This window comes from Megascapheus bottae, chromosome 10, assembly GCF_031878675.1.
Source record: "Megascapheus bottae isolate mThoBot1 chromosome 10, mThoBot2.hap1, whole genome shotgun sequence".
Lineage (NCBI taxonomy): Eukaryota > Metazoa > Chordata > Mammalia > Rodentia > Geomyidae > Megascapheus > Megascapheus bottae.
In genome coordinates, this window is record NC_143518.1 from 8,766,018 (window position 1) to 8,792,851 (window position 26,834).

Below are 26,834 nucleotides of genomic sequence, written 5' to 3' on the forward strand. Positions count from 1 at the left end.
GTAAAATCTTGAAGCAAAGCAGAAGACTCCCAGTGAAGAGGATGGGAAACTCTCTCCTGAGAGATCTAAGGTGAGTAGTGACTGGGTGTTGCCTTCCTTGGAAGAAAGCAGAAAATAAATAGCCTATTGTCTGTATTTGTAGCATCTATGGGGGTTTTAAGAAGGTTGAATTTGAGCATGAGATCCTTAAGTGAACAGAGGCTGTGGCTCAAGGGGTAACGTGCTAACCTTGAGTACAAAGAGACATAGGGACTGTGCCCAGGGACTGAGTTCAAGCCCCAGGACTGGCCAAAAAATATCTTCAAGTAGGGCCGGGAGTTTGGCCTAGTGGTTAAAGTGCTTGCCTAGCATGCATGAAGACCCGGGTTCGATTCCTCGGCACCACATACATACAAAAAAGCCGGAAGTGGTGCTGAGGCTCAAGTGGTAGAGCTCTAGCCTTGAGATAGTCCAAGGACAGTGCTCAGGCCCTGAGCTCAAGCCCAGGACTGGCAAAAAAAAAAAAAAAGAAAAAAAAAGAAAAAAATATCTTCAAGTAGTGATAAAAGGGGTTTCATTTCAGCTTGTCTGTTTATGAGTATAAAGCATCTTGATCAATGTCATCCCTTCAATCCTTCTCCCCTCATCTCTCCTTTACTTTTATTTTATTTGAAGTTTGAATTTAGCTGTGAATTATATATCTTTTCTGGAAGTGTTAGGCCTTGTAACTTGGATCTTTCTGCTCCTCTTTTCTGTTATCTGTGGATATAGGACTTACCATCCTAGCCATTAGCTAGAACTGCTGAGAACAGCAGTTCCTGAAAAGCATGCTCATAAAATATATACTTTTGGTTTTGGTAACGCTTTTCAGTGATTTTTAGTTCTGCAGTCTTCAAGTAGCTTATAGACTATAGAAAAGATCCAGTTAAATTTAAACAGTTGGCTTTATAGCATCAGCTCCCTCTTGCCTGTCCAGAAAACCTCACAAAGCACCATGACTGGATTGATTTGCCCAAGGCAAAGTCTAAATCACACCACTCCTGTGTCCCAATGGTGCCAATACTAATGCTGATTCTTGAATTTTAAGATTCCCCCCTTTTATTGCCCCACTTTAGATATTGCCTACATCATCTGACTCAGCACCCAGGCACAAATTTTCTTTTACCTAAAAGGGATTCTTTTGAAGATATGCATCAAGACTCTCAGTTCCTCCCAGAGTTTATTTAGCACAATGCAGGGATTTCAATACTCAATTATTAAATTAAATTAGTCAACTTAAATAGATTTTTCTGCCCCTTTTAATATCATGGATTTTAATTTCAAACCTATATTCCTTGGCAACCCAATTTGTATTTAATCAGATCAGCATGTAAAATAAAATTATTCTGCAATGTCATGGCCCAGTGCTTCACCTTTTTTGCTGTTGCCAGAAATTATTCCTTCAGTATTGTAGTTTATATACATTTGGATGCTAACAAATATACATTCACCTTTTTTGCTGTTGCCAGAAATTATTCCTTCAGTATTGTAGTTTATATACATTTGGATGCTAACAAATATACATTCATGACATGCTCTGCCAAAAATCACAACTACATCTGTACAGGTCTTTTAAGTTATGGATTTGGGGGCGGGGTATGGACCAAAAGGATAATGATTTACCTGCTCTGTGAAATTCTTGAAACTTTTGTAAATACTGCAGTAATAAGGATTTAACTCAATGTCTTCTGGTGGGTTTAAAGGAACATGTCTAACTCTATGTGAAGTCAAAAGAAGCAGAGTTGAAATGCTTGGCTTTGGAATATTGAGGGTTAAGGGGTTTTTGGTTTTTCATCTCTCAATATGTTATTTTGAAAATATTTCCACTTATATTTGCTACCATGTTCCGATAGTATTGGCAGACTCTTTGGAAAGAGTCATATGCTTCTCTTTATAATAATAAGGTATCAAGAGGAAATATATTTAGTTTAGCAAGGTCGTAAAGACATTAAAGTCAGAGAGATGTATATATCTTGTTTGGTGGCAATCTGTAGTTGTAAAATTTCTTTTTACTCCATTCTTCATTGTTTGTTTTCTGTTTGGGCTCCTCCATATCCTTTAGGAGAAAGCTGTTCAATGGATTCCATTTTGGTTTTACCAATCTAGGGCAAAGGTGATGGTGTTGATTTTGGATAACTGATGGGTGGCACTCACGAATGGAGTTGCCACAGCTTATCATCTTTTCCCCATTCTTCGTGTCCCACACTTTAGCCCAAGTCCTTGGCACTGAAAAACATAGCAAAGTACTCTCCGTTCACGGGTCCTTACTGATGTTAATGAACTTTGGTTTTCTTTCTGCCAGGCACAGTGTTAGGAAATTCTAACTTTTCCAGACATACTCAATAAAGGGCTTTTTGTTGCTGGCCTCACTACAGAACTAGAAAAATAATTCAATGTTAAATATTAAATAGATATTATAATTGGATATATTTATTAATCAGACAGTAAGTAAAGTATTGAGATTTCTTTATTGTTAATGAACTTGGGAAGGCAGTAATATTACTTGATGTAATGAAGTAATATTACTTGAAGATAATACAATCAGAGAAAAAAAGAGGAAGATTTTTTCTTTCTTTCTTTTTTCCTTTCTTTCTTTCTTTCTTTTCCCTGCTGGTCTTAGACTTGACCACTGGGCCTGAGCTTTTTCAGCTCAAAACTTGTGCTCTGCCACTGTAATCTCAGCTCCACTTATGGCTTCTTGTTTTAAAATGATTAATTGGAAATTAGAGTCACACACACTTTCCTGCCTGGGCTTGTTTTGAACCTTGATCCTCAGGTCTCAGCATCCTGGGTAGCTAGGACTATAGGCATGCACCACTGGTACCCAGCACATAATTTCTTTTTAAAGCGTTTTAGATTCTTTCATCTAGCTCTATTGCGGTATTAATATTTACAATAAGAATTGTAAATATTAAAAGGTACACTGCAAAAAAAATAAAAAAATAAAAGGTAGACTGCAACATGTTGACATGTGTGTCCGTTGTGAAGTGATTGCTATCAAGTTAATTAACATTGTGTGTTACTTCACTTTTTGCTCTGTGCATGGTAAGAATGCTTAAAAGCTATTCTGATGAATAATTACCTAAGATATGACAAAGTGAGACTCAAAAATGTGGCTATATTATTAGTATTTCTATATAACTTATCAGTCTCATATATTTATTACATTTTTTATTTTTATTTTTCCCAGTCCTGGGGCTTGAGCTCAGGACCTGGGCACTATCCATGGGCTTTCCCAAGGCTAGTGCTCTACCGCTTGATCCACAGCACCACTTCTGACTTTTTCTGTGTATGTGGTCCTCAGGAACCAAACCTAGGGCTTCGTGCCTGCTAGGCAAGCACTCTACTATTAGGCCATGCTTTTGGCCCTAGCCTCATATATTTATTAACTGTGTGTGCTACAATGTCTTTTCTTGAAGACATTATCAATATCTTCCATTAGAATATAAAGCTTGTCAACATAGATCACAGATATCTTAGATACAGATTCTCTAGTGCTCAGCAGCTGAGGCATCAAATCAGTACTCAGGTCCTGACAGGTGGTCTTTCCTCCTTGACCTTCATTTTCTGTACAGCTTGGTTACCAAAACAGTGCTGCACCTGCCCCGACAAATACCCATTCTTTGTCTTTACCTGTTCCTTACTGTTGGGTGACAAGTCATTCCTGTGCCCATAGGTTTCTCCTTGAAGCAACAGATAAACATTTTTGAGGCAGCTTCATGTTTTGTCTCCATGATTTTCACAGGTGTTACCTGTAACAGTAGCACTGTCTAGAATATTTGACAGAGGCTTGGTCTTTATATCATATGTTTGATCCAAGTTCTGCTCTATTTGTAATCTTGGAAAGTTCCTTGTTTCCCTGACTCAGTGTGTCATGGATGTAGAGGATCACCAGATCCTAGTGTTAGTGATGAAGATGAGATGCCACCGTGCCTAAATATCACAGGAACCACCACGTGGTTAATCTGTGATGACTGCTAATCAGTTGGTTTTATTTTCTGGCTTTGGCCTTGTCTTTGGATTCTTGGACTATAACATATTTTTTTAATGAATCCCTCGTGGTAGGTACTTGGATAATGAGGAGGTTCAAATGTACTAGTGATACAATGAGGACAAGATGGAAGAATTCCATCTTACAGTGCTTATTCTGATTGTGATAAGTGCTTTCCACAGCAGAAGAAAGCCTTGAAGAAGGGCTGGCAGGTGTATGTGTCAGTGTGTATATGGTATGAGATCACCTGACCTCTGAGGAAGCCTTGGGTAACAGAATAACCAGGAATCCAATGGTGTAATTTCTTTGAACAACAAATCAACAGTCTAACAAAATGAATACCAGGCTAGGCACTCGGCTCCCACCTTGTAATCCTAGTTACTTAGAAGGCTGAGATCTGAGGATAGTCATTTGAAGTATGGGCAGAAAAGTCTCTATGATTCTCCTATCCAGTTAATCACTCAAAACCTAGAAGTGGAGCTGTGGCTTGAAGTGATAGAGCACTAATGTTGAGCAAAGGAGCTCAGGGACAGCTCCCAGGACTTGAGTTCAAGCCCCATGACTAACATAAAATAAAATACCAGGAAGCTGGAACTTGAAGTGTTGGCAGTTGGGGGAGGACAGTGAGACTAGGCCTTGAGGTAATGAAGAAAGAAAGGAAGGGTTAGAGAATGCAATCATAAGATTCAATGTATGGTTGTGAAAATGCAACTTAGGAAATTGAAGGGATGAATGGATTTGGGAGAAATGAGGGAGAATAATAAAAGAGTTGACATTGATCAAGATGCATTGTACTCATAAGTGGATACATTAAATTGAAGTCTCTTCAATTTTATTTACTTAAAAATAAAAATTATAATTATAATAAAGAGATTAATTCCTCTCTCTTTTGGAAAGTAAGAGTCCCAAGAACATGGTGCCAGGATGTAATGAGGAGGGTTTCATTGCTACATCATGACATGGTAGAGATGGACAAAGAAGACCTGCAGGAGAATTCTCCTGCAATTATACCACCAATCTATTGATGCAAGCAGTACTTGTGTTTAATAACCTCTTAAAGGCTCACCTCTTGAATACCATCAGTGATAATTTGGGCAGGGACACTGATTTGGACAGGCAGCCATAGTAACTGGCTAAAAAGATAGGTATCACTCATTTCCAGACATAGAAGCCATAAGAAAAGACCTTGAGACAAGTCTGTCCATGGATGTAGTGGTCCTTATTCATGTGGTTATTCTGAGAATTTCTCCCACCAATTCAGGACTTCTCACATTGCCTGAAATAATTGCCTAAAATAGAACAATTCTGTCTGCATCACAGATGCACCAAGCATCTAACCTCATGCACAAAAAAATTTTCTGATATTTGCCAGATAGAAGGTGCATTAATTCACATACATTGATACCCTTTCACATGTCTTGGTACCCATTACCCTCCCCCCACCCACCACCCACTCCCTGTATTGGTTTTCCCCCCTTCCCTATCAAGTTTCAGATAACCAAATACAAATAAATTCAATATATCAGATAACAAAGTGAGATACTGTAACAATATGAGATACCCAAGGGACAGCAAAGGAGATGAGGGATAACATAGTACATTAAGGACAACAATCATTCATTATATGGCTTTTGTTTCAATATCCTGGAGGTCCTTTCAATTAGCTTCATACTATATGGCCTTATGTATCAAGGTTTTGCTTTATTGCAGATCTCTGCTAGTAGAGCCCAAGGTTTCTACTGATTATGACAAATGAGGGAAACCATTGAGCCTAAGTTCCTTTGAGTCTGGCTTACTTCACTTAATATGATTTTTTCTAAGTCTTTCCATTTCCTAACAAATGGGTCGATGTCATTCTTTCTGACAGCAGCATAGAATTCCATTGTGTAGAAACACCACAACTTGTTGATCCACTCATCAACTGAGGGACATCTCCCTTTTATTAATTACAATAAAAATATATAAAAAATTTTTTTCTGAGCTTTCACATTGTGTCCCTCATTTCATAGGCCATGCTGTCTCTCTAATGCAGATGGAAGAATATTGATGCCCCTTGGCTTCTCCATTCCATTTTATTTTAACTCGCAGTTTCTTAGAAAGAACTTTTTTTAGATCATTGAGCAGAGACATGCCATCAGCAACTAGGGTGAGGTTAGTAGATGAAGGGGAAAAATGACATGACTGTGCCCAGAGCTGATTAAATGAATGGCTCTTTGACAAATGGTCTCCTTTTAGAACTACCCAGTGTTGGTGGAAAATCAAATGAAACAGTGTTCTTGACCACTTGAGAGAAAAGTGAAACATTCAAAGGGAAATGACTGTGGAAACAGATATTAAAAATGTGTCAAACCATGCAGAGAAACTGTATCCATACTTTCTCAGTTGGAGCTTCAAGGAAAAGAGCTTTATTACATAGCTGAGATCATTAACTGGAGAGGTTAAAATTTTATATGATTGCTTTTGCTATGAAGTTGTGAAACCAATGTAAACCTATAGTATCCAGTTATCTGTCATTTCCCCTAAACCACAATGGCCCTTCATTTCAGATACTACAGATTTTAATGCATTTTAGATAGAAACATAAAGAACATACTGCAGAAAACTTGTGTCATTGAAGAACGTGGATTTTAGGCTCTGGCTGTAGTGGTTAGTGAGGCATGCAGTACAACCCTGTGCTGATTATCTGTAGTGTGAAAATACTAAGCAGAAAGTAGTAAGATTAATTTTTGCAAACCTATAGCTGGTACACAAATTGCATATAGAATACATGAGTTCTTTTGATCATTGATCTCTGTGCACATCTACCTATATTCAGTGATACGTGTATATACCAGGTAAGTAAACCATAACTAAGAGTAATGCTAGTTTCTTAGTGAGACAAAAGCTACTGAATAATTGACTAATTGAGGTTTTTAATTTTCTTTAGTACCTGTTCATATCTACATGACATAAAATTTTTAGAAATGAGAATTTAAAGTAGTGATAGTAAATGTGTACTGCTCTTTGTAGACTTACAAACTGCCCAGATTTCTTTAGACAACATGCATTTACAACTTGTCTTTTGAAGAAACACACAGAGCGGGGGGGGGGGGGTAGAGCTAAGTGATGGTGCATTGCTTGGCATTGAGTTCAATATTCAACATAGAAAAAGATTAATTTAATGTCCATTTTTATTCATGTGAAAACAGTTCCTAGAAATATCATCCATTTACTCATTCAATTATTCAAACAGGAGTAAAGTAATCTTGGGAAAGCATGGATGGTTTCAGACAAATAAGGCTGTATGCCTGTCACTACTTCTTGAAGAAAGATACTAAACCAAAATAAAATTAAAAAATTATTCTTTTTTTGCCAGTCCTGAGACTTGAACTTAGAGCTTGGTCACTGTCATTGAGCTTCTTTTGCTCCAGGCTAGCGCTCTACCACTTGAGCCACAGTGCCACTTCTGGCTTTTTCTGTGTATTGTGGTACTGAGGAATTGAACCACGTCTTCATGTGTGCTAGGCAAGCCCTCTACACTGAGCCACATTCCCAGCCTTTTCATGCATGGTAATTATATTTCAGAGTCTGTTGGAAACTAAATTCAAGGTGTCAGAGATTGAAATTTCTTTTTGTTGATTTCTATGCTGCAAGAAGATTTTCATGTACTTGTCAGAATTAAGTATTGATTGCAACATGAAATGAGTTTTGTAAATGTATAGATGCACATAGTAATATATAAGTCAACAATAATACATAACTTTTCAAGTTCCCTAATGTGTCTTACTTCTAGATCTCCTCCAAATACTGCTGTGATTTCCTTTTGTCTCTCTTGACACTGGGTCTTGCCACTTAGGATAGGCTTGAAAACTTGTGATCTTCCTGCTTCTTCTCACCAAGTATTGGGATTATTGGGGTGTACCACCCCACCCCACCCCACAAAATACTGTTAAGATTTCTATTGCTATATTTTCCTTTTTTATGGATCTGCACGATGCATACTCCTGTGTCTGGCCACTTTTACTTCCATCCTAAGATGAAGTCACATTCTACAACTTCATTAGTTTCATTGACTAGAGTCTCTTTTTAATTTTTTTTTGCTAAATTTTATTGTCTAGATAATGTATAGAGGGATTACAGTTTCATTTGTCAGGTGGTAAGTGAATTACTTCTCACACATTGTTATCCCTTCTCATGTTTTTGTTTCCTTTTACCCCCTCCCAATCATCTTGCTTTCCCCCTTTGCCTGTCCTATTTTAAATAAAAAATGTATGTACAATCTATCAGGTAACTAAGTAGATATAGCAACAACATGAGAAGAGAAATAACATAGTACAGTAAGTGCAATGATCACAAAGATAAAGCTCTTGTTTCCATATCCTGGAGATCCTTTCATTTAGTCTCATCTATATGACCTTATGAATCTAAGTTTTGAGCTATTGTAATCCTCTGCTAGGAGAGTCCTAGGTGTGTACTATTACAATTGAGGGAAGCCACTGAGCCTAAGTTCCTTTGAGTCTCGCTTATTTCACTTAATATTTTTTTCTAAGACTTTCCATTTCCTTACAAATGGGGTGATGCCATTCTTTCTGACAGCAGCATAGAATTCCATTGTGTATAAATAGCACATCTTCTTGATCCAATTATCACAGTGGGGCATCTGGATTGGTTCCATATCATTGCTATGGCAAATATTGCTGCAGTGAACATTGTTGTGTTAATGGCTTTAGTATGTCCTTTTTTCTGGACCATTGGGTAAATGACAAAGAGTGGAATTGCTGGGTCACAGGGGAGTTCTATGTTTAGTCTTTTGAGGAAACACCATAATGCTTTCTATAGTGGTTGAACGAGTTTACACTCTCACCAGCAGTGTAGTAGTGATCCCTCTTGGCCACATCCCCTCCAGCATCTGTTGTTATTAGATTTCTTGATTATGGCCATTCTAACTGGAGTGAAGTGGAATCTCAGAGTTGTTTTGATTTGCATTTCTTTTATGGCCAGAGATATTGAGCATTTCTTCATGTGTCGATAGGCCATTCTTATTTCTTCTTTAGGGAAGTCTCTCTTTAAGTCTTTGGCCCATCTTTTAATGGGATGGTTGTTTATTTGAAGATTTGTTTTGGAGAACTATCATTGGCCAGGAAACTTCTTTCACAGTTGAGAACTTCCCAGTGCTATACAGCCTAGAAAACATAATAGGTCAGAAATGCAGACAGCTTCTTTTCCATCTGATTATCAGAGGAAGAATAAAGGCCTCTGGCAATTTGCACAGCACCTAAAGGGTTGCCTGATTTTTGTTGCACATATAGCACATCTCTGTCTATATGAAATGACATACATATCCATCTGTCCTTTTGAAACAAGTCTGAGAAGGTCATACTGCTCTCTGGCCCCTCTGATTAGGATGGGAGAAAAGGATGCTGATAGGAAATGGATGTTGACATTGGTAATCCACTGTATCCAGTACACCTCCCTTCATTTGAAAATTGATTTAAGGATTTTTATCTTCCCCCAAAATTTAAAACTGAATTTGGATTTTTTATTATCAGAAATGACAGCCTGAATTTTCATTGCAGTAATATTAAATAGATAGGTTAATCTGAGTACTGAGTACTAGGCTTGCACTAACACACTGTTCCAATCAAGACAGTTATTTGTTCCAGTGTTCTTAAACTCCTTTAATCTTGTAGCGTTTCATTAATTCTATATTAGGTTGAATATTTAGGTACCATATGCAAGAATGACAAACCCATAAACTATGTCATTTACCTTGGTTTTGTTAGAGTGTTACTGAATTTTGTAAATTAGTTTTGTGTTTCTCAGCCTTGATGAGCTTTTCATTATTTTAATGCTTTGTTATCTCTACTGATTTTCTGTATTGTTAATGTAACATATGTAAAGACAATTATTTTTCTTTCTTTTTTTTGTTTTGTGCCAGTCCTGGGCTTGAGCTCAGGGCCTGAGCACTGTCCTTGGACTTTCTCTACCACTTGAGCCTCAGCACTGCTTACGGCTTTTTTTCTATGTATGTGGTACCGAGGAATCGAACCCGGGTCTTCATGAATGCTAGGCAAGCACTCTACCACTAGGCCAAACTCCCGGCCCCAGACAACTATTTTTTTATCTCTTGAAATTTTAATCTATATTTTAAAATATATCAATAACATACTTACCAATGTCAGTATTCGTAAGTATTCATTCTTTATTTTTTTATTGTCGAGATAATGTATAGACAGGTTACAGTTACATTTGTCAGGTAGTAGGTCCATTACTTAACAAACACTGATACCCCTTCTTATGTTTTTATTCCCGTTTCCCTCCTCCCAATCACCTTGCTTTCCTCCATCCTAAGTATTCTTGTAGCTGATCTGGATTGTTTTCTAAAATTTTCTATTAAATTGGATACATTTTTTGGTCTACTTTCTCCATTGAAATAACTAAATTCAACTTCATAACAAAGTTTAAAATTAGTTTTTTCAACCTCTGATATAACTTTGTAATTCTAGATTTCTGAGGTTAATTAAGCTAATTGATTTTTTTTGTTGACCTGTAATTATTAGGGTAAAATATACTCATTTGTGATATATATTGTTCTTATAGTATTTAGTCAACTCATATTTTATTGAGGAATATTATATACAATTTCATGAATTTAGGAATACATTTCATACCAAATAGAGCTTTTGATCTTTTTTCTTTTGGTTATTTAATTGGTAATGAAACTATACTGCATTCATTATGTGGACCTGCCATCATTTTGTTTTTCTCCTTTATAGAATATCTTGTAAAGAGCCAGTATATTGCCACTTGAATTTTGGCAAGATTATACCTGTGAACACATGGAGTGGGATGCTCTGCCTTATTTAATGTACTTGTAATGTCAACTTTTTATTCTGAGATACCTGTTTGAATATGTTATAACTCATCATATTAATTAGCTGTAATATTTTAGAATTATTTTATATCTTTAGGATTTTTTATTTACTATTTTTTGGAGGTGGGAGAGGCTCATCTTCCTTTTTCCTTACAATTGGCACTGATTTCTTTCTTTTTAATATTTCTTGATTTTTGCTTCTGTTTCTACCAACAACTTGTTTCTTTATTCTAGTTTCTTGAGATAAACCCTTCCTCTATTTTTAAGCATTTGTGTTTTCTATGAATATATTTTATAAAACCTTTTCCTTCCATTTGGAATTTTCCCTTCAAATAGTCTAATATATCTTTCATTATTATTTCACTATATGTTTTCAGAAAGTTCCTTTATGATTTTTTATTGAATTTAGTGTTACTTAATGTACTACTTTGATGTAGATATGCATAAGTTTAGTGATATGTTTACTACTGCTTTTTACTCCTTGATAATTGAAGAAATAGTGTTCCATTTTGGGAAAGACATTTATGAAAACTTCTTTTGTGGAATGAGGAAGCCAAATATTAAATATGTTAAATGTTAAAGAAAAACAGAAAGAAATTGGGTGCTGGTGGCTCACACTTATAAGCCTAGCTACTCAGGAGGCTGAGATTTGAGGATCACAGTTCAAAGTCAGGGCCAGGCACTTAAGTCTGTGAGACTTTTATCTCCAATTAACCACCAGAAAACCAGAAATGGCACTGTGGCTCAAGTGGTAGAGTGCCATATTTACAGTGTATACTATTGAGTGTATACTCAAGGTTAGTGCTCTACCACTGGAGCCACAGCACTGCTTCTGACTTTTTTCTATGTATGTGGTCTGAGGAATTGAACCTAGGTCTCCGTGCATGCTAGGCAAGCACTCTATCTACCACTGGGCCAAACTACCGGCCCCAATTCTAGTTTTTCTTTTGTGACTTGTCACAATAACTGTTTATTTCCTGAGCACATAGTAATGTTCAGAGCAGGCCTTTTCTCAAAACTAATCAACACTAAGTGTGTGCCGTCATGATGTACAATGTGTTATAACTGTAACAGAGTCCAATTTGAAGGGGAGAAAAGTCTGGCAAGAGGAAAAGGTTGTGCAAACTGGAGGAGTGAACATATGATATTTGGCATTCTAACTTATAACTTCTTTTTTGTATGTGTTTCCATGTAGTTGCCTGGGAAAAAATAAAAGGAAGATCAAGAGGGAAAATCTAGGAGTGAAAAGAAAGTGGTAAGAGCTGAAGCCTTTCTTTTAGATTTACTTCCAGTCTGCTTTTAAGCACTGTGACATCTTAGAACCACAATGCTGAGTTCTTTATGATTTGTCAGCAGGCTGGAGTCTTAACACGAGAGACACATCCTTTGCTTCTCATTGATTATTTAAAGCAAATATAGGAACACATAGCTGGATTCTTGGCTATTGGCAATGACCACATTTTCCATCCATTCCCCATAATGAATCCAAAATAATCTTTGGAAAATGTGACTAATTTTGAGCAATTGTTACCATTATATTGTGTTCCATTTCTTCTGTAAAAAAGCAAAAATGAAGTGTGTTTATAGGAATTGGTTATTGTACAACTCTTAAATCACATTGTTCAATCTTTGATCCCTTTTTTCAAGACTCTACTTTCATGTTCTTTAAAACTACCATGTTTTCGGATTGCTTAGGCAGTCTCAGACATTGGGGCTTGCTTCTGTTGGCTGCACAGTATTTTTTTCCTTAAACGCTGTTGTTTCTTGACTAGACTATAGAAGACCTCACACTTGTTTGCTTTTTCTAAATTTTGTTTGCTTTTTCTAAATTTTTAAGATTTAATTTTTTTATTGTCGTGGTAATGTATAGAGGGGTTACAGTTACATTTGCCAGGTAGTAGGTGCATTACCTCTCACACCTTGATACCTATTCTCATGTTTTTGTCCCCATACCATTTCCCTCCCTCCATGCCCTCCCAATCATCTTGTTTTCCCTCTTCTCTTTCCTATTTCAAATAAACAAATAAACATATATACAATATACCAGGTAACAATATGAGATTAACCATATGGCAGCAAAGGAGAAGAGAAATAAAATAGTGTATTAAGAACAACAGTCACACAAGATAAAGCTTATTTCCATATCCTAGAGTACATTGCATTTAGTCTCATCCTATATGACCTTATGTATCTATGCTTGCTTGCTATGTATGCTATACCTATATTTACCTATGTATACTTGCTGTTTGCCTTATAGCTCTGGCTGGGAACTCTAATACTCTAGTAAAGAGCAGTAGAAAAAGTGGGCATACTTGTCATGTTCCTGATTTTAGAGGAAATGGCTTTAGCTTTTTGCCATTAAGTATAATGCCAGTTGTAGGTTTGTCATACACAGCCTTTATCATACTTAGGAATGTTCCATAGATTCCTAGTTTCTCCAGAGCTTTTAGCATAAAGGGATCTTGTCAAATGCCTTTTCTACAACTGTTGAGATAATCATGTGATGCTTGTCTTTTCTCCTGTTGATGTGATGAATTATCTTAATTGACTTGCATAAATTGAACCAGCTTTGCATCTCTGTGATGAATCTTGTTTAGTCATAGTGTATAATTTTTTGATGAGTTGTTGAAAACAGTTGGCCATTGTTTTTTTTTTGGCCATTGTTTCATTGAGAAGTTTTGCATCAATATTCATCAAAGAAATGGCTCAAAGAAAGGACTCTTTGATGAGTCCTTGTGTATCTAGTTTGGGGATGAGAGTTATGCTGGCTTCATAGAATGAGTTTGGCAAAGAGACTTTGCTTTCAATTTCATTGAAGAGCTTGAGGAGTTTTGGTGTGAGCTCTGCTTTGAAGGCCTTATAGAATTTAGCTGTGAACCTATCAGCTCCTAGGATTTTCTTGGATGGGAGGTCTCTTATTGCCATTTCTATTTCAAGACTTGAAATAGGTTTGTTTAGTTTGATTAGGTCTTGGTTCAGTTTGGGTATGCTAATATTGGCTAAAAATTCATTCATCTCTTCTAGATTCTCAAATTTGTTGGCACAAAGGTTTGAAAAATGTTCCCTTATGATGCTCTGGATCTTGGTAATTTCTGTCATGATATTTCCGTTCTCATCCATGATTTTTCTTTTCTTTCTTTTCTTTTTTTCCAGTCCTGGGGTTTGAATTCAGGGCCTGGGCACTGTCTGTGAGCTTTTTCAAGGCTAGAGCTCTACCACCTAAGCCACAGCACTAGCTCTAGCTTTTCTGTGCATGTGGTACTGAGGAATTGAACCTTGGTCTTCATGCATACTAGGCAAGCACTCTAACTCTAGGCCATACTCCAAACCCAAGACATCACATCTGTACTCAAGTTTTTTTGCCACTGGAGTCTTTTTACATTGTTGACTCATTGATCTCAAGGTGCAATTCAGTGTTATTTCAGCTTCTTATACTCCCTCTCTAACCACATGCTCTTTAAGGCATGGTGAAACTTGCTAATGTGCTTCTGTTGCTCAATTCTCTCAAGTCATTCAATGGAAAAAAAGTATAAAAATAGCAGATATCTAGATCTTGATATCTTACCCAGATCATAGCAACAGACGTTTCTGATCTATTTGTTCAGCATGAGTTTCGTTTTTTTTTTTGTTTTTTTTTTTTTTTTTTTTTTTTGTATCTTTGCTTTCAACCTGTTTCCTAATCTTTCATCTTAAGGTCTTGGTTTCTTCCTCTGAGATGGCCCTTCTATATGATGTGCAAGGGTGGGGGCTGAGACAAAGGCCTCAGTCTTCTTTGTAAGTGACATGAAATGATGTTTTCAGGGATCAGGTATCTCACTAATGTTTTATGCTGACTTTCTCTGGACTAAGTTGGACTTGATATATCAAGCCTTGAGGACAGTGACTTGTTATATAGTCCTTTGCAGCCTTGGAGAGGAAAAAGGAAGTTCTACTTTCATGAGATTTATTTTCTTTTTCTTTTGCCAGTCCTGGGGCTTGAACTCAGGGACTGGGCACTGTCCTTGGACTTTCATTGTTTTTTTCATATATTTTTTATTGTAATTAATAGAAGGGTTACATGATATTTGCCAGATAGATGGTGCATTAAGTCCCATACATTGATACCCTTTCACATGTCTTGGTCCCCATTTCCCTCCCCCCCACTCCCACCCCTCATCTTCTTTTCCCCCGTTCCCTATCCAATTTCAAATAACCAAATACAAATATGTCCAATATATCAGGTAACAAAGTAAGATACTGTAACAATATGAGATAACCAAGGGACAGCAAAAGAGATGAGAGATAACATAGTACCTTAAAAACTACAATCATTCATTATATGGCTTTTGTTTCTATATCCTGGAGGTCCTTTAATTTAGCATCCTACTATATGGCCTTTTGTATCAAGGTTTTGCTCTATTGCACATCTCTGCTAGGAAAGCCCAAGGTTTCTACTGATTATGACAAATGAGGGAAACCATTGAGCCTAAGTTCCTTTGAGTCTGGCTTACTTCACTTAATATGATCTTTTCTAAGTCTTTCCTTGGACTTGCTTAAGGCTAGCACTCTACCATTTGAGCCATAGCACCACTTTCATCATTTTCTGCTTATGTTGTACTGAGGAATTGAACCCAGGGCTTTGTGTATGTTAGGCAAGCACTCTACCACTAGACCACACTCCTGGCCCACCAAACTTCTATTTTCAGATTGTCACAAATTGCTTTTTTATACTCTCTTAAGTTTAGATATGTCAATGAGGAATTTAGATTAGGAATGAACCAGAAATTCCAGTGAAGCATCTGTTTGATGATGTCTGAAGAATAATCGGACTATAGTTGTAGCTCCGTCATCAGCCTTTTGTCTCTAACTTGGAGCTTCGTCAGCATTGGAAATAAATAAATAAATAATTTAAATTCAGGGGAGATCTGTACTAGATATTGTTGTTGAATTATTGTTAATAAAGGAACTGAGCATTGTTTTCAAACAACAACAAGTGCTTATTAAAAAGACAATAATGGAATTAAGAAATATTAAACGTTTAAAAGCTATCATCATATAAAAATTGTATTGAGTGAAATTCAAGGAGTTTTTTTTGTTGTTGTTGTTGTTGTTGCTGTTTTGGTTGGTTGTGGGACTTGAACTCTGGGTCTGGACGTTGTCCCTGAACTCTTCAGCTTTGGTGATTAATTGGAGATAAGAATCTCACAGACATTTTAGTGTTGGAATGTCTTTGAACTGCAATCTTCAGATCTCAGCCTCCTGAGTAGCTAGGATTACAGGTGTGAACCATCGAGCCTGGATTCAAGGAGTTTTAATCAGTAGATTGATGGGGAAATTTCAGCTGTATGACTATCAGGCAATTGCAGTCAGATACATGGGTTAGGAGTAGAGTTAGTTATTCTTTTTGGCTAATTTAATTAAATGATGTCCTTGGAATGATGACGTTCTCCATATCTTCTTGGTTATTTTTGGTTATCTTATTTTGGGAGAATATTTAACCCATACCTTTAAATATATTTACATTAAAGACAGTATAATCTTTTTTCCATATATTTTATTGTAATTAATAGAAGGGTTAAATTATATTCACCAGACAGAGGGAGCATTACTTCACATACATTGATACCCTTTCTCATGTCTTGGTCCCCATTTCCCTCCCCTCACCCTCGCCCCTCATCTTGTTTTCCCCCTTTCCCTATCCGATTTCAAATAATCAAATACGCATATATACAATATATCAGATAACAAGGTGAACTACTGTAACAATATGAGATAACCAAGGGACAGCAAAAGCGATGAGAGATAACATAGTACATTAAGGACAACAATCTTATTTAACTTATTCAACTTATTAACTTATTCAACCCTCCACAACTATCTGGATTTGGTTACCTCAGATTTATTACGTTTTCATTTTCCCAGGAGACCTTATTATCATTGTTTTTAAACTCTCTACTGAATTCTCATTTTCTTTAGCTTTTGCCCAATTTCTGCTATACCAATTATTTTGAATATTAAACAGCTTTTTTCTTTGTAAATTTTTTTCTTGTTTAGTAATAAGATCATGTAAGACTGTGGTCCTGCTGTATCATCTCTTCATGGTATCTGTGTAACATGAGCTCACTCACAGAAGAAAAAATTGATCTCATGGATATAGAAAGTAGAATAATGAGAGCCAGGAGTGTGGCCTAATGGTAGTGTGCTTGTCTAGCATGCATGAAGCCCTGGGTTTAATTCCTTGGTACCACATACAAAGAAAAAGCTGAAAGTGATGCTATGGCTCTGATACAGTGCCTTGGGAAAAGCTCAAGGACAGTGCCCAGGCTCTGAGTTCAAGCTCCAGTACTGGAAATAAAAAAGAAGAAAAAGAAATTAGAATGATGATTGCCAGAGGCTAGGGAAGGATACCTTTGTTATAATGATTGTAAGTGTCCAGAATAAACAACTAGTGCAAGACAAAATAGATGCATGGCACAAGGAGGGCACATTGTGAGAGCACAACTTAGAGATCACTAGATTATATACTTTTAATGAGAGAATTATATAGCCTGTAAATTGCATTTCAGTAAAGCCCTTTATAAGCAAATGCATAAAATTGTATCATATGTGCCATTAAAGAATATGTTTTATCTTTTAGCATTTTGCTACTTTGTTTCTCTTATAAGGTCAGAGTACTTTTGAATTTCAAACACAATTATACATTCTTTTTTGTCAGTCATGCGGCTTGAACTCAGGGCCTTGGACACTTTTGGCTCAAGGCTAGCACTCTATCACTTGAGCCACAGCTCCACTTCTGGCTTTTTCTAAGTATGTAGTACCGAGGAATCAAACCCAAGGCTTCATGCATGCTAGGCAAGCACTCTACCACTAGGCTACACTCCCAGCCCCCACAATTAAATATTTTTAAATACAATATTTTTAAGGCAGTACTGTCATTTGACTTTGAGGTCCTAGTACTTACCAGGTACTTTAGTCTTGTCTTGCAATGCTACAATCCTATTGATGTTTCTTGTATAGCTAGGATTACAGATGTGTACCACCATGCCCAGTATTGGTTGAGATGGGGACCCTTAAACTCTGCCTGAGCTGATGTCAGACTATGATCCCTCAAATCTCTACCTCCAGAGATTATAGGCACAAGCTACCACATCCAGTTTCTTCAATACAATTTCAATTTTATTTCGTTGTTACCAGTAACTGTGTAGTGTAGAGTGTGTTGTTTCTACTTTGTGGACTTCCTTATGGTCATCTAGGAGATATATACTGTGAAATAAATTATATTTTTAAAATTTTGGTTTTAAAATAGTCTTAAAATAGGCAACATTAGGCTGAGATTGTTAAAAGCAAACAAATGAAATCCATGCCTCTGTTTTAGCACAGTACATGGCTAGCACTAGCACTTAGTAAATAGCAGTCAACAGGATGTCTGTTTTCATGCTTCATAGTTTTAAAAATATATTATATAGAGGGTAATGGGGACCAAGACATGTGGAAGGGTATCAATGTATGTGAATTAATGCACCGTCTATCTGGCAAAGATCATGTAACCCTTTTATTAAATACAATAAAAATATTTTAAAAAATATATTATCTATCTGGGTGCCAGGCTCATGTCTGTAATTCTACTACTTAAGAATCTGAGATCTGAGGATCATGTTCAAAGCCAGCCAATCAGGAAAATGCATGATAATATTACCTCTAATTAATCACCAAAAAGCTGGAAGTGAAGCTGTGGCTCAAGTGGTAGAGCACTAGCTGTTAGTACAGAAGTACAGGAACATCACCCTGAGTTTAAACCCCATGACTGGCACTACAGCACCAGTGGCACTGCAGGTACCAGTGGCTCACATCTGTTATCCTAGCTAAGAAGCTGAGATCTGAGGGTGTCAGTTCAAGCCAGCCAAGGCAGGCAAGTCTATGGGACTCTTACCTCCAATTGACTAACAAAACAGCCAGAAAAGGAGCTATGGCTTAAGTAATATTCCATCTTTTAGGAAAACAAAAGCAAACATACAAAAACACCTTAGGGATAGCATGAGGCCTGGAGTCCCATTTAGAAATACAACTGTTGACATAGCTAGTAAACTAAATAGGAAGCCTGCAGAGTGGGAGAAGATCTTCACCAACCATACAACAGACAAAGGCCTCATATCTAAAATATATTCACAGCTCAAAAAACTGAATCAATCCAAAACTAATCTCCAAAGTAACAACCATCCCATTAAAAGATGGGCCAAAGACTTAAAGAGAGTCTTCTCTGAAGAAGAAACAAAAATGGCCTATAGACACATGAAGAAATGCTCAACATCTCAGGTCATAAAAGAAATGCAAATCAAAACAACTCTAAGATTCTACCTCACTCCAATTAGAATGGCCAGGATCAAGAAAACTAATAACAACAGATGCTGGAGGGGATGTGGCCAGGAGGGATCACTACTACACTGTTGGTGGGAGTGCAGACTCATTCAACCACTATAGAAAGCAGTATGGCAGTTCCTCAAAAGACTAAACATACAGCTCCCCTATGACCCAGCAATTCCACTACTTGGCATTTACCCAATCATCCAGAAATAAAGACATACTAAATCCACCAGCACAACAATGTTCATTGCAGCACTATTTACCATAGCAAAGATATGGAACCAACCTAGATGTCCCTCAGTTGATAAGTGGATCAACAAGATGTGGTATTTGTATACAATGGAATTCTATGCTGCTGTCAGAAAGAATGACATTGCCCCATTTGTTAGGAAATGGAAAGACTTAGAAAAGATCATATTAAGTGAAGTAAGCCAGACTCAAAGGAAGTTAGGCTCAATGGTTTCCCTCACTTGTCATAATCAGTAGAAACCTTGGGCTCTCCTAGCAGAAATTTGCAATAGAGCAAAACCTTGATACAAAAGGCCATATAGTAGGATGCTAAATTAAAGGACCTCCAGGATATAGAAACAAAAGCCATATAATGAATGATTGTAGTTCTTAAGGTACTATGTTATCTCTCATCTCTTTTGCTGTCCCTTGGTTATCTCATATTGTTACAGTATCTCACATTGTTACCTGATATATCAGATATATTTGTATTTGGTTATTTGAAATTGGATAGGGAAGGGGGGAAAACAAGATGAGGGGTGGGGGTGGGGGGTGTGAAATGGGGACTAAGACATGTGAAAGGGTATCAATGTATGGGAATTAATGCACCATTTAGCTGGCAAATATCATGTAACCCTTCTATTAATTACAATAAAAATATATGAGAAAAAAGAAATATAACTGTTGAATGACTCTACTTGATTATATACTTAGATATTTGATGCCCTTGGTTATTCTAGGTGTTTTTACTCATTGGGAGAAATTATTCTTCTGTGAGTCTGTTTGAGTTAACTCTCATAGCTTCTTTTGCTTTGCTTCATATCAATAATAAGACATTTGATATACAACCATTCATCCAGACCATAGGTATCAGTAGTTTTCTCATCTTTATCAGGCCATTCTTTCTATCCAGCTCTTTGAGCCACAGCACCACTTATGGTTTTCTGGTGGCTAATTGGAGTCTCATGGACTTTAGTGTGTAAACTGGCTCTGAACCTCGATCCTTGTTTGTCTTTTAAGAATATAATCCTTTGGTCTCATTTGGTGAATGTTTAGAGTTCTGATTAATTTATGTCCAAGTGTAAATTTTGACTTTTACCATCCATTGTATTTACTTGTAGATTTATAGACACATTGTAATTACTACAAATGAGGGAAACAGTGCAGCCTATGTTTCTTTGATTCTGGTTTACTTCCCTTAATATGATTTTTTCCAGGTCTTTCTATTTCCTTATGAATGGTACAATATGATCTTTCTGATAGAAACAGAATTCCATATACATGTATCACATTTTCTTTACAAAGGTTGTGCTGGAAACTCTAGTATTACCTTGTTCATGGTCTATTGTATAAATGCTCAGGAGTGGAATTGCTGGTTCATAGGAAATTTTGTTTAGTCTTTTGAGGAACGTCCATACTGCTTTTCAGAGTAGTTGAACAAGTTCACATTCTCATCAACAGTGTAGCAGAGTTCCTTTTTGGCCACATCCCTGCCAGTGTCTTTTATTAATTTTCTTGATAATGACCATTCTAACTGTGGTGAAGTGGAATCTTCAGTTTTTTCTTATTCTTTTTTCTTTTTTTGGCCAGTTCCAGTGCATATACTCAGGGTCTGAACACTGTTCTTGGGCTTCCTCAAAACTAAAGCTCTACCACTTGTGCCATAGCACCACTTCTGGCTTTTTCTATGTATGTGGTACCGAGAAATTGAACTGGGGTCTTTGTGCCTGTTAGGCAAGCACTCTATCACTAAGTCAAATTCACAGCCTATGATGTGGAATCTTAATATTGTTTAAATTGCATTTCTTTTATGGCCAAATAATACCCATCACTAAGTTAAATTGCAAGCATGTGACTTTCCTGTTTTGAGAAGAAGTTACCTGGTCCTCTGAAGTTTTTATTATTGTTTTCATTTCTTGAGAGATTTCACAATTCCCTTTCATAGTTTTCTTAATTTAGATGACATTGAGTGCATTCAGAGTGGTATGGCTAGCAACTATTTTCCTAATTCAAACCAACTCAGTCTTCTCCATTTATTGTCTCTTTGTTAGCAATAATTATTAAAAACAATAATAAATAGAAATTATAATATCTAGGGCCGGGAGTTTGGCCTAGTGGTAGAGTGCTTGCCTAGCATGCATGAAGACTTGGGTTCAATTCCTTGGTACCACATATAAAAGAAAAACTAGTAGTGGTGCAGTGGCTCAAGTGGTAGAGTGCTAGCCTTTAGAAATTCCAAGGAAAATGCTCAGGCCTGAGTACAAGCCCCAGGACTGGCCAAAGAATATTATAATATCTACTAATATTACCTAATACTACTATATATATTATCTAATAAAGAATATATCACTTATTAATTTTAATTATTAATATATTAATAGATGTGTATTTCTTCATTTATTGCTTCTGCTTTTTATTTTTGTGAACCATATTACTTTTGTAACTTAGAATTTGGTACTTTGAAAGAGAGAGGATTATGCATAAAGTAATAAGTGTGTGTGTGTGTGCACAAGTGTGCACATGTGTGTTTGTATATGTTTTTGCTTGGGTAAATGGAACAGGTATCTTCTGTGAACTGATGGCTCTAAAGGTGATCTGGTCTTTACCAATTACTGGCTCCATCATTTCCCTTAGATTTGGAGACTGGGAGAAATAATGAGTGATGTGTTAGAATAGTGTAGTGGTTCACAACAGTAATCCTAGCCCTGGGAAAGTGGAGGCAGCAGGATCAGAAACTTGAGGCCAGACTAGACTATGTAGTTTTCCTATCTCAATTAAATAAACATACACATGAATATCAAAGAGCTGCAGAGAAATAGTCTTCCATCCCCTCCCTTGAATTGTCCTATATATCATTCTATTTTACATGTGACAATATGTACGATCTGGCAATTCCTTAGCCTCATCCTAATTAGAGTTTTATTCTCTACGTTTCATTATTTTTTCAGAAAGGTGAAATAATCTTGTGATTATATTTCACCTTGGCATCGCAAACTTTGCAAATGGCCTTTGGGGTAGGGTAACCAAAGAATTCTTTGAAGTACACACCGGCTTTGATGAATCTGGGTATCTCATGTTATTATCTTTTTCCTCGTAGGCAGGAAATGACCACATTTGAAGGAGAAATTCAAGACCAAGATAAGAAAAGTACGTTATTGCTTTCTTACACTTTTCATGCTAGAAAAGTTATCAGATAAACTATTTGCACTACTTTCAAGATTAGAGATGTTTGAACCCACTTCATCACCCTAAGCCAATCACATCATTTCTTGCATTATATAGTAATATATCATCCTCTTCTTATATGATTTATATTGAGCAGCACTTAAAATCCTTACATGGAAGTAATTAACCAAAATCCTGCTGGTTCTAATGTACATGAGTGCTTTAAGATGCAGACTATTATTTTTAAGTAATTGTATGTGAACCGAGGGACTTGAATTGACTAGGCAAGCTCTGAAACACTTGAAGGATGCTCTACTGATTATGCAATCAAGTCTTTAAATTTTATGATATTTTTTAAGTTAAGCTAATATGTTATGATTTTGCAAAATGTACAACGTTTTACAAAATTTACAAAACTAGTTATCGTTCTTGTCATCTTTCACTGTCATAGCATGTTTTTAAAGAACATATTACTACACACTCCATAGTTTCCTCTGTTTAGCAGCCTCATCATTTTCACTGAGAATATAAATTGTTGGTATAACAGGGAGAAACATATGTGTTCAGATAATGGGTCTGTGCAATGTTATACTACATTCCATCCTTTCTATCTTTTCACCCAATCCGTGAAGGTTTGGAATGCTCACATTTTTCCCTTTTATTTTTTATTCTCTAGGTAAAGAATTTCCATCTACTTCTAGCCAGGTAATTAAAGACCAACAAAGCAAAAGCTCAAATATCTTTTATTATATTTTTCTGACAAAAGTAAAGATATAGATGACTTCATTTAAGAGTTTTACCTGTTTCCCTTGTAATGCAGAAATCTTCCATATTTTAAATAATTTGTGTGGTTATTTCCATTCAGAAAGAAGGAAATAAAACTTAAAAAGTGTCTTAGTGATCTAAATCATTTGAAAGGCATTTGCTAGATTGGCAGCGCTCTGATATCGAATTATTTTTTATGGCAGATGGGGAGTGTCAATTCAGGGACATTGCATTTTTCACTTGATCCAAAACTCCACTTCTGGCTTTTTGTTTTGGAGATAAAAGTCTCATGGACTTTACTGTCTGGGTTGGCTTTGAACTGTAATTCTCAGATCTCAGCCTACAGAGTAGCTATTATTACAGATGTGAGGCACTGGTGTCCAGCTTAACAGCTGTTCTTTAATAATTTAAAGCTATTTTATGTTAGAAACATATAGAACATTTCTGACCACCAAAATATTAACTTTTTCTCACATTGTTTGCCAATCCTTATACCAAAAGGTTAGAATTTATGCTTACAAACATGATAGAGGCCGAGAGTGTAGCCAAGTGGTAGAGTGCTTGCCTACCATGCATGAAGCCCTGGGTTCGAGTCCCTGGTACCACATACACAGAAAAGCTGAAAGTGCTGTGGCTCAAGTGGAAGTGGGTTTTTCTCAAGGCTAGTGCCCAGGCGTTGCATTCAATCCCCAGAAGAGGCCACAAAAAAGATAGAAATCAATAACATGAGAAAAATGTTCCTTATAAAACTATATCCTAAAGATGTTGAGTCACTGTATATTGATGTTTAGCTTTTCTCTCATTATCTTTGCAATTGAAGGTATGTTTAGAAGTTGTGGCATGCTTTAAGTGGGAAAACTCCTGCTTAGCAAGTATGAGGTCCTGAGTACAAATTCCAGGACTATCAAATGTGCATAAGCTTTAAATTTTATGACAAGTATTTTCTCTTACAAAATTTTTATATAACTTGATGAATTGGCCTTTTGAATTTCTTTTTTAAAATTTAATTTTATTTGCAAGGTGATGTACAGAGGGAATAGAATTTATATATATATATATATATATATAGCTAGATAGATATGGTAGCGAGTATATTTCTTGTTGAACATTGTTACCCCCTCCCTCTTTTATACCCATCTTCCCTCCCCCCTCCCCATCCCTCTAAGTTGTAAAGTTAATTTCCAACATATTGTCCTTTGAGTATCACTGTTACATTGGTTCACCCTTTTCCTTTGTCTCACCATTTAGTTTCCCTTCCCTTCCCTTCCTTCCCCTTCCCTTCCCTTCCCTTCCCTATTTCAGATAAACATATATACAAGACACAGAGTACTAAAATCAAATACAGTGAAAACAGGGGATAAAGCAGGGAAAAAGATGAAAGAAAAAAGAAATCATTTCACACAGTACATTAAAACAATAACAACAGAGAAAAAATTCCTGTTTCTATATCTTGGAGATATTTCATTTAGCATCATCTTATATGGTCATATATACATAGCTACTATGCTATTATGATCCTCTTCTAGCACTCTCCTAAAAATATACTAAGTATTACAAATGAAGGAAACAATGGAGTCAATGTTTCTTTGGGTCTAGCTTACTTCACTTAATGTGATTTTCCCCAAATCTTTCCATTTCCAAATCCAGCAATCCCACTTCTAGGCATTTACCCAAATGACCACAAACAAGGCCACATAAAACTACCATTATAATCATGTTCATTGCATCATTATTTACCATAGCTAAGATATGGAACCGACTTAGATGCCCCTCAGTAGATGATTGGATCAAGAAAATGTGGTATTTATACACAATGAAATTCTATGCTTCCTCAGAAAGAAGGACATCACCGTTTGGATTTCAATATATGCAACGTAAAGCAACATGACTTCTTTTTGGTAGAAAGTCATAGCAATAATAGCAACCTTCTTTCCTCGTGCATTATCTAGGTTGAGGGATTAAAATGGAAAAAGTATTTTGTTGGGTTATTGCATTTGGTGGGAAGCAAATTTCAAATGGGATGGGTGATCTTAAGTCCTAGACTTCTTTTCTCCTTATGTTTGGCAGGACAATGAGAACAGCAGTGGTTGTGAAGAAGTGTGCTACACCATCATTAATCACAGGCTCATACGAAGGCCCTCCCTGAATTCCAATGATAATGGATATGAGAATATTGACTCTGGCACAAGAACAGTGAGACCCTATAGAGCAGAGTCCGAAACAGAATATGCCTTACTGAGGACTTCGGTTATTCAACCTTCTTCCTTCACCCCCGAACATGACTATGAATTTGTACTTCCAAAATAAAATCTTCAACTTCCTCATCATCCTCAAGAAATGAGAAGACAGAGCATCTAGTTTGGGGCGGAATTTCATCCTCAGAAGTATAGGAAGCACTTATTCCTGGTCATAGCTTAGAAATGATACAATTATATTAGCTTGGGAAACCCTGCCTGGCATTTTCATCTAGTGACAGAGAGTATTCTACATGTTTGTGTGTGTATGGATGGAGGACATAGAGATAGTGACAAATTTCCTATGACAACAAGGACAAGCAATTGCATACCCTATAATATTGAGTTCTAATCCTTCTTGCCAAATTTCAAGTGCCAATATTTTCTCTTTCAACGATGTCTTTTGTCTTTTCTGTTCAATATTAAGTTGGAGGATTATGTTCCAAGTAGTAAAATTAAAAAGAAATAAAAAAGAAAAAATGTAATTCTAGTCTTGTTTACAATAGACTAGCTAATTTAATTTGTGACTGAATACTTCTGAGGAATATGAACAATATTTGTTCTTAAAACCCCAGGAAACTGATAAGTAATACATCTATTTATATTTTTTGTTCCCAATAAAGTGTGTGTGTGTGTGTGTGTGTGTGTGTGTGTGTGTGTGTGTGTGTGTGTGTGTGTAAGCAGATCCTGTGGCTTAAACTCAGGACCTGGGCACACTTTGCCTGTGCTATTTTGATTAAGGCTAGTTAATACTCTACTATTTGAGTCACAGCTTTACTTCTAGACTTTTGGTGGTTAGTTGGACTTTTCTGCCCAGGCTAGCTTTAAACCACAGTCCTCAGATCTCAGTTTCCTGAATATTTAGTATTACAGGCACGAGTGACCAGCATCTGCCTTGATTTAACTCTTTTCTAAAAGTTATATGTTAATGCTGCTTGGATCTATTTTTCTCTATTTTTAAAAATTATTTATTGTCTTTAAGTAATTATACAAAATGGTTACCATTCAACATGCCATTTTATGAGTACAATATATCTTGATCAATATCAATCCTTTCATCATTTTTCCCTTCCCTTCTAATCCTCACTTTCCTCAGTTTTCCTGAGGATATGCATTAACTATTATAATATACCCTATTTTTTTGTGCATAGTGGGACTTGAACTCTAGGTCTGGGTGCTGTCCTTGAGCTCTTCAGCTCAAGGCTACTGCCCTACCCCTTGAGCCACAGCACCACTTCTG

The 26,834-nt window shown here is 36.5% G+C and overlaps 1 protein-coding gene across 1 annotated transcript; it reads left to right on the forward strand.

Annotated features, from left to right (window-relative positions):
* Nucleotides 1–13: 13 nt before the first annotated feature.
* Gcsaml (germinal center associated signaling and motility like) lies at nucleotides 14–25,828 on the forward strand. Its single transcript, XM_090339717.1, has 5 exons — nucleotides 14–70; nucleotides 12,058–12,117; nucleotides 22,528–22,577; nucleotides 23,272–23,300; nucleotides 25,428–25,828. Exons 1-5 carry the CDS (start codon nucleotides 42–44, stop codon nucleotides 25,665–25,667), a joined length of 408 nt encoding a protein of 135 aa, XP_090195843.1. The 5' UTR covers nucleotides 14–41; the 3' UTR covers nucleotides 25,668–25,828.
* The last annotated feature ends 1,006 nt before the right edge of the window (nucleotides 25,829–26,834 follow it).

What these genes read in the sequence shown, in the direction of transcription:
- Gcsaml (XM_090339717.1), top strand. Translation starts at nt 42, where the DNA reads ATGGGAAACTCTCTCCTGAGAGATCTAAG. An exon ending in TCAAGACCAAGATAAGAAAA is followed by an intron (nt 22,578 to 23,271) that starts GTACGTTATTGC and finishes TTTATTCTCTAG; the next exon opens with GTAAAGAATTTCCATCTACT. An exon ending in TTCCATCTACTTCTAGCCAG is followed by an intron (nt 23,301 to 25,427) that starts GTAATTAAAGAC and finishes TATGTTTGGCAG; the next exon opens with GACAATGAGAACAGCAGTGG.